Raw genomic sequence first — 17,019 nt, forward strand, 5'->3', positions numbered from 1 at the left:
AGATAAGTTAAATGGAGGCAGCAGGAACACGTGTTATACGTCTCTCTTATGTTTCCAGCTTTATTACTAGAAGCTGCCAAACTGATCTCAGGAGCTGCATGTTCTGACATTAAGAGAGGATCCCTGTTGCACATGCTGGAGTACACACGTTGCATCACTTGAGGATGGAGAAGGCTTTTTCTGCAGTAAGGGAGAGGAGGCTTGACAAAGTCTCTGCCTCTCTTAGACCTTGCACATTGCTATGTAAACCAATGTGTGCCAGCCACCATTTCACCCTGTTTCAGCTGTCCCTTGTGTTCCAGTGTTTAGCAGCTGCTGGTGCTTTGTTCCCTTCCCAACTGCTTGTCCTGCTTCTAGACCAGTGGTGCCTTCTGTTTTTCCTTCCAGTCGCTGGTTCACCCCCTCTGTGTCTTTCAGTTATTTGCCACCTTAACTTTGCCTGTGGTGGTCCAGTTCTCTGTTCTAGGTGGAGCCTATGTAGGACAGGAGTACATGTCTGACTGATGATCTGTAGGCTGCTCCTTTCTGGGGAAACATTGCTGAAGTTGCAGGAGAAAACATCCTCTCTTCCATTGAGAGGTCTTGTAATAGATGGTCCTCCTTTGGGATATTTGGACAGCCCCACATTCCAGTGTCAGAGGTCCTTAGCAGAGCAGAGACTTCACAGCTTGGGCACCGAACAAAGTATTCGTGCTGTGTTGGTCTTGCTTCTAGTGTTTCTGTACAGACTGCCTGGCAGCATGGCCCTCAGGTGGGGGCCCGTCAGATGAGCTCCTGCCACTGTTCTGAGGAACAGCAGACCCCTGGATGCCAGGGCTGAAGGCTGGAAGCAGATTTGCAGATTGATCATGAACGGTATTTTAACACTTAAATCTGAAAATTACACGTTTGGCTTGTGTTTTGCACAAGATCATGTGCTCCCAGGCTGGGTACTGTACTGGCATTGGGTACAGTTCCAACCCTGGGGTTGGTGCTGGCAGACATGGCTGCTGCTCTGGTCTCAGCCCCATGGACTTCACTCAAGACACAGCATGACAGTTGATTTGCACTATTGTTATTCAGGCACTTCTAATGCTGGTGTTGTCTTAGGCTGGGGTGTAGGAAACAGTGCTGCAGGACGTGGTGTGGCAAGAAGGGAAGAAATTGAAACTTGAAATGTTTAAAAATATAACTTAATTTCCTGCAGGGACCCATGTGTTTAATAGTTGGTACTCTGTGAATGGAGTACACACGCCAAAGTCTGTGTATTAACAGTGAGTGGTCAATTAATAAATAGATTCATAGAATGTACATGGGAATGGATTTGTTTGTTTCTGAATGTGGTGCAGTGGTACATTATTTTTTTTTAAAATCTCTATATTTTGGTGTATCAGTAAAACTTAATGAGTTAGAAGCCACTGTGTTAGCATCCCCTAGCAGGCTTTTAAGTAAGACATTGTTGTTTGGCTATTCTCAGGCCGGAGCATGTCAGGACTAGCTGACACATGAAAAGGAAATGCTGTGGAGCTTGTCGTAAAAACAGCGCAAAAGGCATGTGAAGCTCTGATGTAAAGAAAAGCTGAAAGCTAGCCTATAACTTTATTATTGTTCACATTATTTAAAGGTTGGATGTCCCTTTTTGTGTTCTGGTGATTAGAGAGCAATTCTCAGATTTCATAAAAGCCTGAGCAATGTTATTACAAAAATTATGGTGTTGCTTCATTCTAAAACTACTTTACTATCACATTTAGCAATGTGAACTACAGGGTTATTTTTAAAGCAGATTAACCACCTGGATAATATATGAGATTGACATATTTTTAAGCATAGAAAAGTGGTAGCAGGATCAGGGCTTGCAACACTGGGAGGATTCCTCCAGCATTCTACCTGCAGATGTTCAAGATGGAGGTGCTTTTGTTAATGGAAGTGTCTTGGAAGAGTTTGACCCTTCCCCTTTCCTTAGGTGGTTTACTTCAATCACTGTTTTGATGGCTTTCACTGAAAGGGACTAATTAAGAGCTGACTTTAAACAGCTCATTTCATTGTTCCTCACCCGATGTTGACAAGCAACCTAGAGTTACACACCTTGGCTGGGTGACACTCTCTATAGACTTAGGCCTGTTCTAGTGCCTTTAGTTTTCATATGTGACCTGCTGGCTTTGTGTGTTTGCATGTCATCGTATGAGTAATACCTTGGTTGCTCAACTTGGTTTCCCAGCTCGTGTTCATGATGCAAATTGTTATTTTGCATTTCTAATTAATTGAAGTACTGCTGTATGTTACGAGAGTTTTCTCAGTACTCAGAGTTGAAGGAACCGTGATGGAGGGATGTGTGTCGCTGTGCCAGAGAATCGGGACACGTATGAAGTGCAGAATTTGTCTTTAGGCATTCAGGAATTAGCTTCCTGTGCCTCTGAGAAGAGGCAGTCTAACACAGAATCTGGAAGGCTAGATGATTTGTGTATTAGGTATAATATGTTTATTTTTCTAGGTATAATATATCTCCTTCTTCTGAAACAGAAGAAAGTAAAAAATACAAAATAATATATGAAAGCCTTTGTGTACCCAAATAAAATTGAGTTCCTACAAAACTCGACTGCCTACTACCCTGTAGTTCCCCTTTTGGAAACCCAACAACCTGGAAAAATGTTTAGAAAAAGTGTCAATAGTTTCTGTGTGAATTGTGAACCTTAGGTGCTTGGAATAAGATTAATTTGTCTGAACAAGCTTAAGGCCTGGTGCCAGTTTTCCAGTTTCTAGGTTGTCTGCTGCTTCTATGTGGAGTGTAGGCAAGCCAAAAAATTGAACAGTTGGCTGCAGAAAGGAAAAGCCCAGCTGCTGCCTTGTGATGATGGACTGGAGTGAGTACGCACAAGGTGGGAATGTTGCATGCATTTTCTCTGTCTTGCACAAGTGCTAAATCTAGGAAAAACAAAGGATCTAAAAACTTGCAGAAAAAAGTGAAAATCCCAAATGTTAGAATTTGGAGGACCTTTTTTTTTTTTCTCCTGTAAGTGGAAGAACCAGACATCCTATCCTTTCACTCACCTTGCATTTCTCTGCTGCAGCTTTGATAACTCTGCCTCCCTTTTACCTACCAAAGAAGCAGCAGCTGAAAAACAGATGATTAAGACTCCTCTGGAAGCCTTGGCACACCCCTTATTTAAGGAGCAACTCAGCCCATTTTGTGGTTACACCCATCCTTACATGCAGGCTCTTAGCACTTCGCTGTGTGTGCTTCCAGCATGTGTTTGTGCACAGCCTAAAGTGAGCCCAATGTTAAAAGTAGTAGAAATGAGAAAATGAAACTTTCACAGTGGAATAAATTTTCTGTTCTTCAGCATTTTCATAGTTTATCACTGCCATATTGCCCATCTTATGTTACTGTCTCTCTCTGTAATAACCACAAAAATGGGCCAGGGTTCCACTTCTAGATGCGGAGCTTGATGTTAATTTGTGCTGAGAGTCCCTGGGACCTCTGTATTAGCTGTGCTGGTGTGATTCATTTGGAAGAGGGAAGACCGAGCTGCAAAGTTTCATGCTGAATTCTTCCCTATATACACCCAGAGCTCAGGAACACAGATTTCCATGGGCACCTCCCTGGTAAAAGATTGCTGCTTGTTTTCAATGTCTTCTCCTGATGTTTAGCTCTGGTCACTACATTAATTGCTGTGCTTGTAAATAGGCTTGAAGAAACATTTTCAGACTATGCCTATGTTTCTTTAAGCAGTTGCTAAAGTGGTGAGTATTTTAGCAGCTAAGAATTTAATATATTTATTTTTACTAAAGTAGCTAAATTAATCCTGTTAAACACTATGTGTGTGTGGGGAGAGAGGAATTAATTCCTGAATAGCATTTAATCCTGAAAGGTAAGACGCTCTTTGATATAATGTTGGTTTTATAGGGAAGTTCGAACCAGCTGGAAGCTGGTTGGTGATTAGTTCAGTTTCCAGTTGTAAAAGGGTGTTACAGTAGTGGAAAGTATGTAACATGCCTACTGGAGAAGATGTAGTGAATAGAAATTACTACATGAGACATACATCTACCTGTGTGGCAGAGGTTGGGGAATCCCAAAGGCAGATGTAATTAATGCACAGTAATCTAAAAACAGCTGAGGAAAAATTGGGCTGCATGGAGCAACCTGTGTGATTGTGCTAGGCTGCTGTAAATATTTAATGTCTAAAAATAGAAATCGACTGGTGATCAAAGCATCTAGCACATGTGAGAAGGCATAAAGCTCGCACAATACCTTGGGAAGGGGTGGAGTTTGTTAGCAGGGACATGAGTGTTTCCTCAGCCAGGTGCTGGGGACTCCCACACCTCAGCTCCAGTGTGTCACAGAGCAGTGGGATATGAGTGTCAGGGTATGGGCAGAAGGGGTGACAGACCCTACAGCCAGCAGTATGACTGATGGAAGAAATCAAGTTGTGGTGTTCTCCCTGAAGCCCCTTCTTCAATGCTGTGTCACCTGGGCAGTACGTGAGGCAGAGGCAGGAGGTATGTCAGGAGGCAGGCAGCAATCAGGACCACATTGTCTGAGAAGCAAGAAAGCATTATTGAGGATAAGGTAAATTTAACAGTGTTTTTAATGTGCTTTGCAGAGTTGGAGTCAATAAATGGTTGATATTGCTTTCATGTCTTAAAATAGTGAAAAAAAAATCCAGGATTTTGGTTTAGAAGGCAGCTTCTGGATGGAGCACGGCCCATTTGGAGTTTTCCTGTGAAAGAGCTAAGGGAGAGTGGTGTGGTGAGCCAGGTGGAGAGGGATTCTTTGGATGGGGAGGGTTAGGCAGTGCTGCTTGCTTCCTTCTCTTTCCCTGTCATTGGGACTGGAAAGGGTGAATATGCCACCACAAAGGACATTTCTGGGTGCTCCCCTCTGGTGAGTAGGGTAGGGATGAATGCTACAATGCTGGGAAGCAGCCCTGGGGCTTCTGCTGGTCCCCACAAGGAGTGTGCCCTGGGGTGACTAGGGAATTGCTGACCGCGTTCTCCACTCAAGTCCCTGCTGGCATGGAGGGGAAGGATGGTGAAACAGTGGAGGTGGTAGGAAAGTAATTATGTGTGTGAAAGAAGTGGGGAGGTAAGGGAGGGACTGTGCCCTTCTTCCCTCTGTTCTTCCTCTTCCCTGGCCTGTGACATGCCAGCTGAGCTGACACCTAGCGTAAGAATTACTGACATACAAAGCCAATAGCTCTGGGTTTGAATTTCAGATAAAGCTAAATTGTCCTTAGAAGCAGCCATAGTCAGTAAGCAGCTTAAGTGTTAAAAGTAAGGTTTTTTTTTTTGTTTAAAGCAGATAGAATTATTCTGTAGATTGTATCTTAAGTTATATGAAGGTGCTTTAATTCATAAGCTACTGTTTGTCTGTATTCTATGCGGTGGGCATGATTTAGGGACCAAATCAGAAAAACTTCTGTTCTTGTTCACTTTGCAGGGCCAGCAGAGCAGTGCAAAGCTACAGGGTGATCATTGTTAGTGTTATGCATCGTTGATGCTGTGGTGGTGGCTGTGAAGACACGAGTGACTTTGGGTAATACAGACCTCTGTGGTGGGAAAGCAGCAGTGCTGCTGCTGCTGGGCAAGCAGAGCCAAGATTCACTGTGCTTCCACAGCTTTGGTTCCTTATGATAGTGTCAGGGAAAGAGGCCAGCTTGGGAGAAGATTGCTGTCAGATCAGGGCCAGCACTTTGAGTGACAGCTTTTTGCCTATTAAGGCTAAGCAGCGAGCATCAATAGGGAAATCCATTTAGCTGGTTTTATTAATATTACAGTACAACTGCCCTTTCATGTACTACAGCAGAAGTAAAACAAATTATTTTTTTAAGTCTAAATGAATATGCAGAGGCTATAGCAAGTGAAGCTGCAGAATCAAGATTCAGTAGGAGACATTTGTGTGTCCAGTTCGGTTTTAGGGTTTGTATGAACTGTTTTCTGAAATGTCTTTACTCTCCTGCATAACACCTTTTCTACAAATGGTTTGCACAAGCACACATATATCAGGGGGTCCATGCAGATGTTCGTGGCAGCCAGCCACAGAGTGCTTTCTTTTGCCACAAAGAGCTGATTCTGCAGATGGCAGTCTATTTGGGTTGTTGTTTGACTCAGAGTATAGGGGACCCTGCTGAAATGAAAGGGGGCAAAGCATAAGAAAAACACAGTGAAAATGATGAATACTTTTCCTTTGACCCTCCGTTCACTTTTGTTGTCTTTCTTCTGTGTTTTCATATAAGACTCATAGACTTTTTTGGCAATAATTATATAAAATAGAAGCATGAGGATGAGAACAGACCAGAAGATGAATTGACATATATAATTGACAGCTTCATGCCATTTGAGCCCAAAGTAATTCTTCAACAAGGCACACTTCTTCACAGATTGGGGTGTTGCTTTCTTGTTTGAAAAGATCATGTTAGGCAGAGAGAGAATAAAGAAGAAGAGCCAGACCAGACCCGCGAGGATCTTTGCTGAGGTCAGGTTTTGCACCCAGAACTTCCCAAAAGGTCGCACAATCTTGAGAAATCTGTCAAAAGCAATGAGACCCAGTAGCACAATGCTAATATACATGGTGTCATAAAACACTACGGCTGAGAAGCGGCAGACAAAGGCTTTGAGTTGCCATGGTCCCAGGCCAGAGTCCGTCAGGATTTTCAGAGGAAGCATCAGGGTCATTATCAAATCAGAAACTAAGATATTTTTCAGGTAGACAATGAAAGTTGATGTGCTTGGAATGTGGCAGAAAGCACCCAAAGCCAGGCTGTTTAGTACGAGTCCCAGCAGGAAGATGAGTGTATACAGTGCTGGGAAGACCAGGTGGATGACTGTGGTGTCTCGGTGGCACAGTGCAGAGGAAGGTGCTCCACTGAAGTTGCTGACAATGCTCTCATTTGCAAAGTCTCCCATGGTTTGAAATAGACTAGGGTGAAAAGGAGAGAGAAACCATAAACCATAATATCCTGTATTTAAAGTTAAGTGTTCCTTACAGTGACTGGCAGATTTAAACAAACACAAAACCTGAACATGCATTAAATAGACTGACCAATTTCTCTTCTAGTTCATAGAATCTAAATCCTTGCCTAAGTTTAAGTTGCTACAAACTGTTGTCTAGTGAAAAGTTGAAATGGTATATATTCGTTATGGAAAACTAAGATAATATAATAGCAAAGTATAACAGCAGATTGCCTAGGGCAAGCCCCATTTGTCTTTACATGGTAATGTATTTTAACATTAAACAGAAATTTCACAGTTATGGCCCAGAAGTAATATGCTTCTGGTGTTTCTTACCAAGCACACACTATTTTTCCCTTCTCAGCAGAGATTTAAATGACATTTTCAAGATAAGGTGCACACTGCTGATTATCAGCATTTTTCATCTGAAAGCCCAATGACCGAGTGCCCCATCACACCACATGAATGCTCTGATCATACAAATACCTGAGCAAGCCTGGCAGCAGCTGTTTCAGAGAGGTGTTTTTGGCTATCTCTGGTTCATCCACTGTTCCTCTGCTGACAGGAGCCTCAAGCAAAGTATTAAGAATGGGGAAATGTGTAGAAAGATGAGACTTTTTCTGTTGGTGTAGCATGTTGTTTCCTTCCTCATTTCCATGTATTGCTTGAGTGCTGTTGCTTTTCTCTCTTCCTTTTGCTCTTTGTCAGAAAGTCACTGCCTTCTCCTATGCTAAAAAAACTTAAAAAAAAAAAACCAACAAAACCCCCCCAACCATATCCATCCAGACAGGCACATTTTCTGGTTTTTTGTTTGTGTGGGGCAGACCTGATGGCACCTACACTGTGCTGTTGCAATTCATCTGTCTTAGATATGTGGGATGCACAAACACAACGTTTCCTGACAGTTTTCCAGGATAATCCTCAAAAATAGCTCTGAGTTTTTGTTTGTGTGTGTGAATTCCCCTGTTCTGGACACACAGACGCATGACTAGAAAGGCTGCTCTGAGCCACCCTTATACTGAATTATACACCTTTACACTGGTCTCATCTACAAAGTCATGTGCACACGTTCAGGAACTGTATGCTCTCTCGGCAGCCTATTAATATTGACACATGAGTCTAAGGTTGACTTTTGATCATCTGAATGGGATTTCTGGTTTCTTTTGGCATCTGTGTGTCCAGGTGATGCAGCATGCTGGTTACAGATGCCTTCTGGTTCTGGCAGAGGCTGCTGCCACTGCTTGTATTTATGATGTGTTTGTTACGTATAATGTTGGAATCTAGTGGATTGCTCTGTAAACAGAACCTTTTGTGTAAGTTTAACTGGTTCATGTGATTTGTCTTGTATTTTTCCTGTTGACTGATGTGACTTAGGATTCTGACTCCTCGCCACTGTGTGGGGAATGGCTCACATCCAAGCCGTCCTTGTGGGCAGGCATAGTTTGCTTTTGAAGTTCTCAAGCTGCAGCTGTATTGACAGCAAGTTGGTGCATTAGTAGCTACGTTTTGATTAATGTAGGTCTGCATGCTGATGTCGGTGTTAAATGGCTGGCAGAGAGCAAAGAGCCTTGAGGATGACCAGCATGAAGGTCCCCTTCACTACTGTCACCAGTGGTGTCCCTAACTGCCTGACCTGACTTTCTGTCATTCATCAAGGACTAGATAAAGCTGAGGTGGGCCATTGTAATACCCCAGGACTGATGTACACAGCAGCACCTTGCATGTTTTCTTCTAAACTGACCTCCACACACTGTTCGCAGCAGTAAGAGGCAGGTGCTAAGTGCCTCCATGTATCCTGTCAGCGACTACTGAGTGGTGCACAGGGAGCTGTGCTATACCTGTTGTCTGACAGCAAGTCTGACCAGGAAATGCAGCTGCCACCCTTTCTCCCTCTGTAGGCAAAAAAAAAAAAAAAAAAGGTGGGAAATCAGTGTTGGGTTGAAGTGCGGCATCTTGCACTAGTTTTCTGTGCACCAGCTGGAGCTGGTTGGTCCTGGGCCCCAGCGGGCTGGCTGCGGAGAGCGCGCATCAGTCACCCGCAGCAGTGGTTCTATGGAAATACCGGTGCCCTCCCAGTTACTGATTGTAATACGTGTTGGTGTGTCTGTGAATATAAGCAGTGCACTAAATGCTTCGTAAAATTTATTTAAATTTTGTAAAATTTTATTTAATTCACCCGGGCAGGTTATAAACTGAGTAAGTTGCTAAAGTAAGTGAACTGTCTTTTAACCTTTTAGGAAATTATTTATCAGTCATAAAAATGCCCGATGCCCTACCAGGCACAGAAAGTGCCAGAGAAGGGTAGACAAGCAATAACTTTTGTCAGAATTGAGCTCTTGCATGATGGTGAAACGCTTTTCTGGATTGCAGCTGTTTTGCAGGGATGATAAATGTACCATAATTGATTATGGTAGCCTAGGATCTTTTTCATGTATGGTGGTTTTGATACCTGAAAATGTTATGCATTTTTTTCAATTTCTTCTAAATGAAAAAGAGGACATTGTTAAAACTTTTGTATAATGCAAAAAACCTGCCCTTAATAATCAGCAAGCATTTTACCTTGAGTCTGTCTTTCCCTATGATCTAAATTGAATCTCTGTGTATTTTCTAATATAATATAGTGTTCTCCATAAAAGTGTACATTTTTGTTTATTTATTTAATTGAAGTATATGAAGATAAGGCATCAAGATAAGCCTGATTATGAAATAATATCCTGTGACATACAACTGTTAATTACTGGTCAATGAATTAGGAATTGCAATAATATAATGAGATAAGCAAAATGTTATTCTGTTACCCAAAATGTGCACAGATTAATGATTTATATACCTATGTCGTATATTTCTGTTTGCCAGTTGCGTACAAGGTGACAAGTCCCTATATTTAAGAATCACATTTACTGTGTATTTTATTTGCATTTCCCAGATATTGTGTTGTCACGGACAACTCTTTCTACAAAATCTTTGCAGTTCGTAATCTCATCTGTGACATTTCATGACTCTGTTTTAATTTTTTTCCTTACAGCTCCAACTATAAGTTCAGACTTCCCAGCAATTCTTACAAACATGGAAGTTGTGATTGGGTGGTTGAAGTTTTCTAGTCTCACAATTTTTTCAACAAGGGATGTTGGTTCCAGGGTGTTTGTGCTTCATTTGCAGGACAGTTTCTAAAGAAGTCAGTGAAATTCTAGATACTCTTTGCTGGAGCAGTTCTGCTTCTACCTACCAGTAGACATATGTGGCCAAGAAGGAGCGTGGTAGCTCTAGAGTGGTGTTTCATCTGTGTCATCTCCTTCATTCTGCTCCTTCATCTGTGCTCTGAGTTCTGACGATGCTGTGTGCTTGCACAGCATGTCAAGCAAAGACTTTCTAAATGATTTGCAAAGGAAAAAGTATATGAATGGTTCTAGGCAAGCATTTAGTGATGTCAGCCACAGTGTGCTCTCTTTCAAGTAAAACAAGGTGTTCTGAGCAGAGCATTCAAAAACATCTCTTGTTTGGCTCAGTGTGTAGGGGATTCTAGTAAAGTGAAATGGCACAAAGCAAATAAAGAACACTGTGATAATGATGAAAACTTTCAGATTTACAGTCTTTTTGGATGCCTTTCCTGTGGATCTTGTCCTTTTGTAGGATTTGTAGAGTTCTTTACTTATGAGTATGTAGCATACAACTATAACTGCTAAATTAATCCAGAAGATAAGTTGACAGATGTAGTTTACGATTTCATGCCAGACTAAGCCAAACTCTGATTTCAAGAGAGCACACTTTTTTACGTTCTTAGGTGTTTGCTTCTTGTTTGTTAGAATCATGTTGGGTAATGAAAGAGCAAACATTGATATCCATATTGCTGTGGAAAGGATCTTTGTCCCTAAGAGGCTCCTTGGTGTTGATGTTCTGAATGGTGAAGCAGCTTTCTGGTAGCGATCAATAGTTATCAGACCAAGAAATGAAATGCTAATGTACATGGTAAAGTAAAATACAACCTGGGTGACCTGGCACACAAATCCTCTCAGTACCCATGATACCAATTTTGCATCGCTAAGGATTTTAAATGGAAAAGTCAAGATCATAAGGAAGTCAGAAATGACAGTGTTCTTGAGGAAGATGATGAAATTGGATTTACTGGATATTTTAAAAAAGACCCACATTGCCAGGCCATTCATTGTGATACCCACCAGGAACAGAACTGTATAAAGCAAAGGAAAAATGACTTGACTGATTCTGTTATCGCTGGTGCAGTTGCTGTTGTTTCTAGGGTAGCTGAAGTTGGTTATGACTTTCATTTGCACTTCGTCTATCCACCCTTTCCTGTAAAAACAAAAAAGATAATTGATTTTTGAGTTATAGTTGTCATAAAACTTCAACCTTTTTTAGTCTAGTTTTAATTTCTGTGTTGTGAATGTTTTGTGGGGATTTTGACTGCTGTAATTGTGTTTTATTCCACTGAGCATGTCAGGTTTCTACAGGAGAAGAGCACTAGATGTAGCTATGTTTGTAAGGTGATCTGGTTTGATCTTCTGAGACTGAAATACTAAGGTGACCTTCCATCCTGATCTCCTGAGCTTCCATCCTGACCTTGTGAACTTCCCACACGGCTTTCCTAAGACTTGCCTGCAGGGGTGGGCAAGCGCCTGGCATGGTGGTGCAGCCAGCATCATGCCTCCTGTCCCATGGTGTGTGTAGGTGACAGCACAGCTCTTGCTGGGTGCTGTCCAGACCTGGGGACTCTGCCATGGATGTCCCGGTTCCCATGGCCCTGGTGCTGGCATTACAGCTGGTGAGGAGCTGGTGAGGGCCATGGTATGTGGGTCTGTGTGGTGCGGGCACACTGCAGTGCACACTGCTGGTGGCAAGGCCGTGGTGCTGCACACAGGATGTCCAGGCTGCAGTTTCAGTTGTATGACACCCATCATCCAAACTGCCCATCTACTCCCAGGGAGAAATACCCCTTCCCTTGTCTTCGTCAGTGTGGAAAAGGGAAGCATTTAAACTCATTTTGACTGCATATATAGCAGTGCTGGACTGAAGTAAAAGGAATTGAATACCTCTTTTATTATGTTTCTGTATGGCTGGACTCTTTCTCCTGGTAGTGTTATTTCAGCCTTTCTTTTGGTTGTCTTTGAAGCAAATCTCTGCCTTCCCCTTCCTGCCCCTGCTCAGACCCTAGGAATAGCTGCTTGTGGGCTGCTGCCATTTCACCTGGGTGCTCAAAGGATGGATGTGGCATCCCGCAGAGTCACTTTTTGTTGCTTTCAAGGGGAAGAAAGTGAAAGAGGAATACCTGCTCTTCAACCATACATATTGGCACTTGGACAGCTAATGGTATCTGTTACTTCAGAGATTACGCTTTTGCCAGCAAAACCTGAAGTTATTTGTAGCTTTATTTATGTGGGTATTCGTGTATACCATTACTCCTAGTTTGGCAGTTTATCCTGTCCTTTTCCTAAATCAATTGCTTTACCTGTGCTGTGTTGCAAGTGAATTTAAAACTTCACTGCCTTGAGCCACCATGCAGGAGTTGCAGCATTCCATGCTCTGCAGTGAGCACCTTTGTGAAGCTGCCGCTGAGCCTCTGCAGAGTGATGTGCCCCTCCGAGCCCACCCTTACCACAAACCCGAGTACGTCGTCTGGCCTGTCACACACAGCCACTATGTGCTGGACGTCTGCAGCACTGGTGCCAGTGGCTGGGCTGAAAACTGATGCTCTTAGTCCAAAAATCTTGGTCAGATCAGGTCTGATCCAAACTGGATGCCTGGGAAAGCCAGGCAGGGATGTTGAATCAGTAAAGGCTGTGTTTCAAAAGGAGCAACTTTCAGATGTGTAGGTGAACATAAAATTGCTCTATTTCTGTTTAACTCTGCCTTTGTAAAAATAAGGCACTCAGGGAAGCTGATGCTTTCTCAGGTGATGCCCAGACGTCCCTGACATAATCCTTACAGATCTGCAAAGTTTTATTTCTGTCTATAAGATAGAAATAAATTGGTTTATGCTTTGAAGCTCTTAATAGATTCAGCTTCCAACTCTAATCCTAATAAAATGAGTATTCCCTTCGCCTGCAAAATCAGACACCTGCCACCCACCCCAAAATAAAGGAGAAGGTTACCGTAGTGTGTTGTGGAGGAGCGATGAAACACTTGGGTGTTTCCGTGATGGGAAGCTAGTGTTGTTGGCAGAGTTGTTCACAGTTCCTCTAGCTCTTCCCCCTGTGAGCAGGCAGGAGTGTTCATGTGTCCATCCCTTGGAGCAAGGGGCAGCTGGAGGAGCCACTGTGCATCCCAGCTCTGAGACTTAGACCTTCCTCTGGCTGTGAACTGACTTCTTAGCCAGAGACAGCTGCAAAGTCCAGGTGACGCTTTTGGTGCTTCTGCTTTTGTTCCCTCTAGAAGAGAGGGAGAAACAGAGCTTTAAAAAAGAATTAGCTGCTGACTTCCTGCTTTTGGCCTGCTAATGGAGTCACTGTTTTTAAGAGAGCCTGTATTTTGTAGGACTCTGCAACTTTTCTGAGTGTACTCCCCTCTGCTCTGTTTTTTGCTTTGTGGTTCTTTAGTATTATTTCTGTATGCAGCTTTATTTCTTAGAAGAATTTAAGTAGTTGAAAGAAGTATTGATTGCTTAGTTTGGATAACTAAATAATTGTATCTTGCATGACTTGCAGAACAGTGCTCCAAGTCTGTAAGTTATATGCAGTGTGTCAACATTATATGACTCATCTCATTAAAAGACTAAATATAACTAGTTCCAATTTAAATAAACCATACAAATTCTTATTTGTTTGGGATGTGCAAACCAGAATTTAAGGAGTTGTGCTGCAGCCTTTTTCAAGAGGCTTGCACATAATAAGAGAAATGTCACAGTTTCTAGGCATCTGTTTTCTATTTACTAATCTGCTACTGAATATCAATCCAGGAACAGTTAAGAGAGTCACCATATGCATCCTCTGACTCTGTCCTTAGAGGTGCAAACATAATTCATAATATCAAATTGCGTTTTTTCCCGTGTTTTTTCCCCTATTCTTTAGTCATTTCACTAGGCAGAGTTTCATCCACACTGGTAACCACAGGAGATGCTTTTTTTGCTGAAGAGTTGATTATTGTTTATCACAGCCTGAGCTGCTCCGGTTGGGTTTCTACAGAAGATGACAATAAAAAGAAAAGAGATGATTCTATGTCACTTGTATTTGATCTTTTCAGGATGAATCTTCAAGTCATGAGTGTAACCAGCGCATGACTCTCCTTTATGGCGTTGGTAAGGAGCGTGATGAAGCAAGGCATCAGCTGAAGAAGATTACCAAAGACATCCTCAAAATTCTGAATAAGAAGAGTACTACTGAAATGGGTGGTAAATGCTTTAATGCTGCTGTGTGGTAGCCTGTAGTGAAGATTGTGGGAGCTGTAAGGTGCTCAGAAAGTTGTCTGGAGCCATGAATGTTGGTCATGTAATTTGTCTTTCATCCCCTTCACGGTGACGGGTTGCAGTACTGACCCGAGTCCTGTAGCACAAGGTGCATTCTGGTGGCCTTATGTACGGCTGCACCAGGATGCCGAAGGGTTGATGTGGCGAGAAATCCCTATTTTTCATTATAGCAACTTGACTGTAAATGCTTGTGTTAAGCTAAGGCCTGAAATAGGAGATCCTGGCCAGTGAGGAATGCATATTCCTTACCCTCCTGGTAAAACTTGTGTGACTGTTTTTCAGTTTTTCTTGGGTGTTGCTTTTTTTTTGCATTGGAATAACCTCAAAGTAGCTTTGATATTGTTACATGCTGTGGCCCATATTTGTCCCAGATATAACGGAAAACTGGGGCAAATAAGAGTTTATGTAGTCCTGAGTAATGCTTAGGAAGATTTTTATTGTCTTTTAAATCAGTGATAATGCAAAAAGCTACTAGAGATCCATTAAATATAAAATGACCAAAATAACTTTGTGTCTGTTAAGTTGGGGATGAAGGGCAGAAAGCCAGGAAGACCAGACAAGAAGCATTTCCAACCCTAGAGACTGTGTTCACAAAACTACAGCAGCTGTCCTATTTTGATCAACATCAGGTGACATCTCAGGTATTGCCTATATAAAATTGTAGCCTTTTACATTCTGCTGTAGAGATATCAAATAGGAAGCAAATCTAGGCTTTTAGAAGTGTTTTGTACATACCAAGAATTTTCAGTGCACTGCGTCTTCAAAGGCAAGAAGAAGAATGCTGCCTTGGCATTCTGAAATCCCTTCTTCAGTAGATATTTGGGGGTTTGTTTTGTCTGTTGGCAGGGGGGTGGCTGGTTGGTTTGTTTGCAAGCAGCTTTCTGGATTATTATGGATTTTATGATTTTTTAATGAAAGATTTGTGACAAATTTTGCATAAATTTCCATTAATAGCATTGTTTAGGGATTGCTGCTAAATTAGATACTCATTACCCAATCTCTTGCATGTGTGCAAGGTTACATTACCGTATAGATGTTCATGAAGGGCAGCAAACTCTTCTGTGTTTTTGTGCAACAAACTATGTCTCTTAGAGAAGCTGGTGGGTAATATGGTTTGTTATTTTCTGGATATTAGAATTATTTATTAGAATTTACTGTTAAAAAGCTGTATCAGGGGCTGACTGGAGCACATAAGTAATTAGTTTTAAATGGCAAGCCTAGTTTTCCTGGTTTCTATTAGGACACGTAAGTGGGCAAATGTGTCCGCATAGGATTTTATCGCTTTGTCAGGTGTTACTGTGTTTAAGTATAGCTTAACTTAACATTAGAAGTTAAGGCTAACATTAGAAACAGAGTAAAAGACATACACTTTTGATACTTAATTTATGAAGCAGCTTTGGCTGTGGTCTTTGGAATTAATTTAGTGCATGTTTTGCTTGCAGGTTAACATGTTATTAATTGTCTGAAAACCATCAATAAAAAACCAGAATGCAGTAACAAGAAAAGAAAAATGATTTTACCTCTTCTTTAAAGCAAGATACAGCACAGAATAGGAATCAGTACCGTAGATGTTAAGAAAAGTTTGACTCCCAGCTGTAAAGCAGCAGAACAGCATTTTTTGTGTTGTCAGTTTTGCAGATAAAACAGCAATGTGATGGACTTGGAAGATAGCAGAGTAATGGGTGTACTCAGGTGTGATTTGTTAGTGCTGTTATCTGCAAAAGGCTGTCACTTGCTATTACCGCTTATAAAATAGGACTTTGGGAGCACTAGTATGTCTGAGAAGCCCTCAGTCACCGTATGGCTTTTCAACATTCATTTTCACAGATCTCCAGTAATGTTCTCGAACAAATAACCAGTTTTGCCTCAGGAACATCATATCATCTTCCCTTGGCTCACCATATACAGCTCATCTTTGATCTCATGGAGCCAGCACTGAATATCAATGGACTTATAGACTTCGCAATACAGGTAATCAGAGTTCATTTTTAGGGAGGGTTATGCCAGGATAAAGCTGTGATACGTTTTCTGTAAAACCATAAAAAAACCAAGCTGGACTGCAAATTCTGATTTGCTGCCATGCACTTTGATCCGTTTCAGTTTCCTGACCTCTGAAACGGAATGTCAGATACTTCCCCTTCTGTCTTACTTTGACCATGTAATATTGGTTTTTTTAAAAAAATCTTTCAAAATTAATACAGTTCTGGAGTATTTTAGGATGGGCTTCACTCCAGACAACATATTTCTGAAGAGCGGTTCTGGGGATGTGTTTTAGACTTGAACAGCTTATTTTGCTCCTTCTTTCCCTTGTCCTGTAGTAAGACAAAAATTTCATTTTTGTTTGCCGTATAGTTTTTCCTTAATGTATGGTTTGGTTTTGGTTTTGGTGGGGTTTTTTTGCACTCATTTTATGTATTTAACTTGAAAGTTATTTTTGTTTCATTGTTTTTGTGTATGTTTTTTCAGCTGTTGAATGAGCTGAGTGTTGTGGAGGCAGAGCTGCTGCTGAAGTCATCCAGCCTGGCAGGAAGTTACACGACAGGGCTGTGCGTCTGCATTGTTGCTGTTCTGCGGCGTTACCATGCCTGCCTCATCCTCAACTCAGAGCAAACTGCACAAGTCTTCGAAGGGTTTGTGGCAGCTACAGTTTTCCAACATATATTTTTGGTATTCTCTCT

General features: G+C 41.8%; 3 protein-coding genes across 19 annotated transcripts in view; 1 reads left to right on the plus strand and 2 right to left on the minus strand.

Annotated features, from left to right (window-relative positions):
* The window catches only part of MED12L (mediator complex subunit 12L), a 152,681-nt gene that overhangs the window by 92,636 nt on the left and 43,026 nt on the right, over nucleotides 1-17,019 (plus strand). For all 17 annotated transcript variants that reach the window (XR_009961656.1, XR_009961658.1, XR_009961660.1 and 14 more), the window contains 4 exons: nucleotides 14,119-14,266; nucleotides 14,864-14,982; nucleotides 16,169-16,312; nucleotides 16,808-16,971. Coding sequence is in view for 10 of the 17 variants with exons in the window: in XM_062603027.1 (XP_062459011.1) it covers nucleotides 14,119-14,266; nucleotides 14,864-14,982; nucleotides 16,169-16,312; nucleotides 16,808-16,971 (575 nt within the window). In the remaining 7 variants the exon portion in view is untranslated. The remainder of the gene's footprint in view (nucleotides 1-14,118; nucleotides 14,267-14,863; nucleotides 14,983-16,168; nucleotides 16,313-16,807; nucleotides 16,972-17,019) is intronic.
* Nucleotides 5,724-7,604, minus strand: P2RY13 (purinergic receptor P2Y13). Its single transcript, XM_062603029.1, has 2 exons — nucleotides 7,414-7,604; nucleotides 5,724-6,895 (listed from the first exon to the last, which is right to left on the minus strand). Exons 1-2 carry the CDS (start codon nucleotides 7,560-7,562, stop codon nucleotides 5,851-5,853), a joined length of 1,194 nt encoding a protein of 397 aa, XP_062459013.1. The 5' UTR covers nucleotides 7,563-7,604; the 3' UTR covers nucleotides 5,724-5,850.
* Nucleotides 9,566-11,210, minus strand: P2RY12 (purinergic receptor P2Y12). The gene has a single exon (XM_062603032.1). The coding sequence runs from the start codon at nucleotides 11,208-11,210 to the stop codon at nucleotides 10,191-10,193; it is 1,020 nt and encodes a 339-aa protein (XP_062459016.1). The 3' UTR covers nucleotides 9,566-10,190.

The sequence above is a fragment of the Pezoporus occidentalis genome, unplaced genomic scaffold, assembly GCF_034315485.1.
Source record: "Pezoporus occidentalis ecotype Australia unplaced genomic scaffold, CSIRO_AGI_Poc_V1 ctg8, whole genome shotgun sequence".
NCBI lineage: Eukaryota > Metazoa > Chordata > Aves > Psittaciformes > Psittacidae > Pezoporus > Pezoporus occidentalis.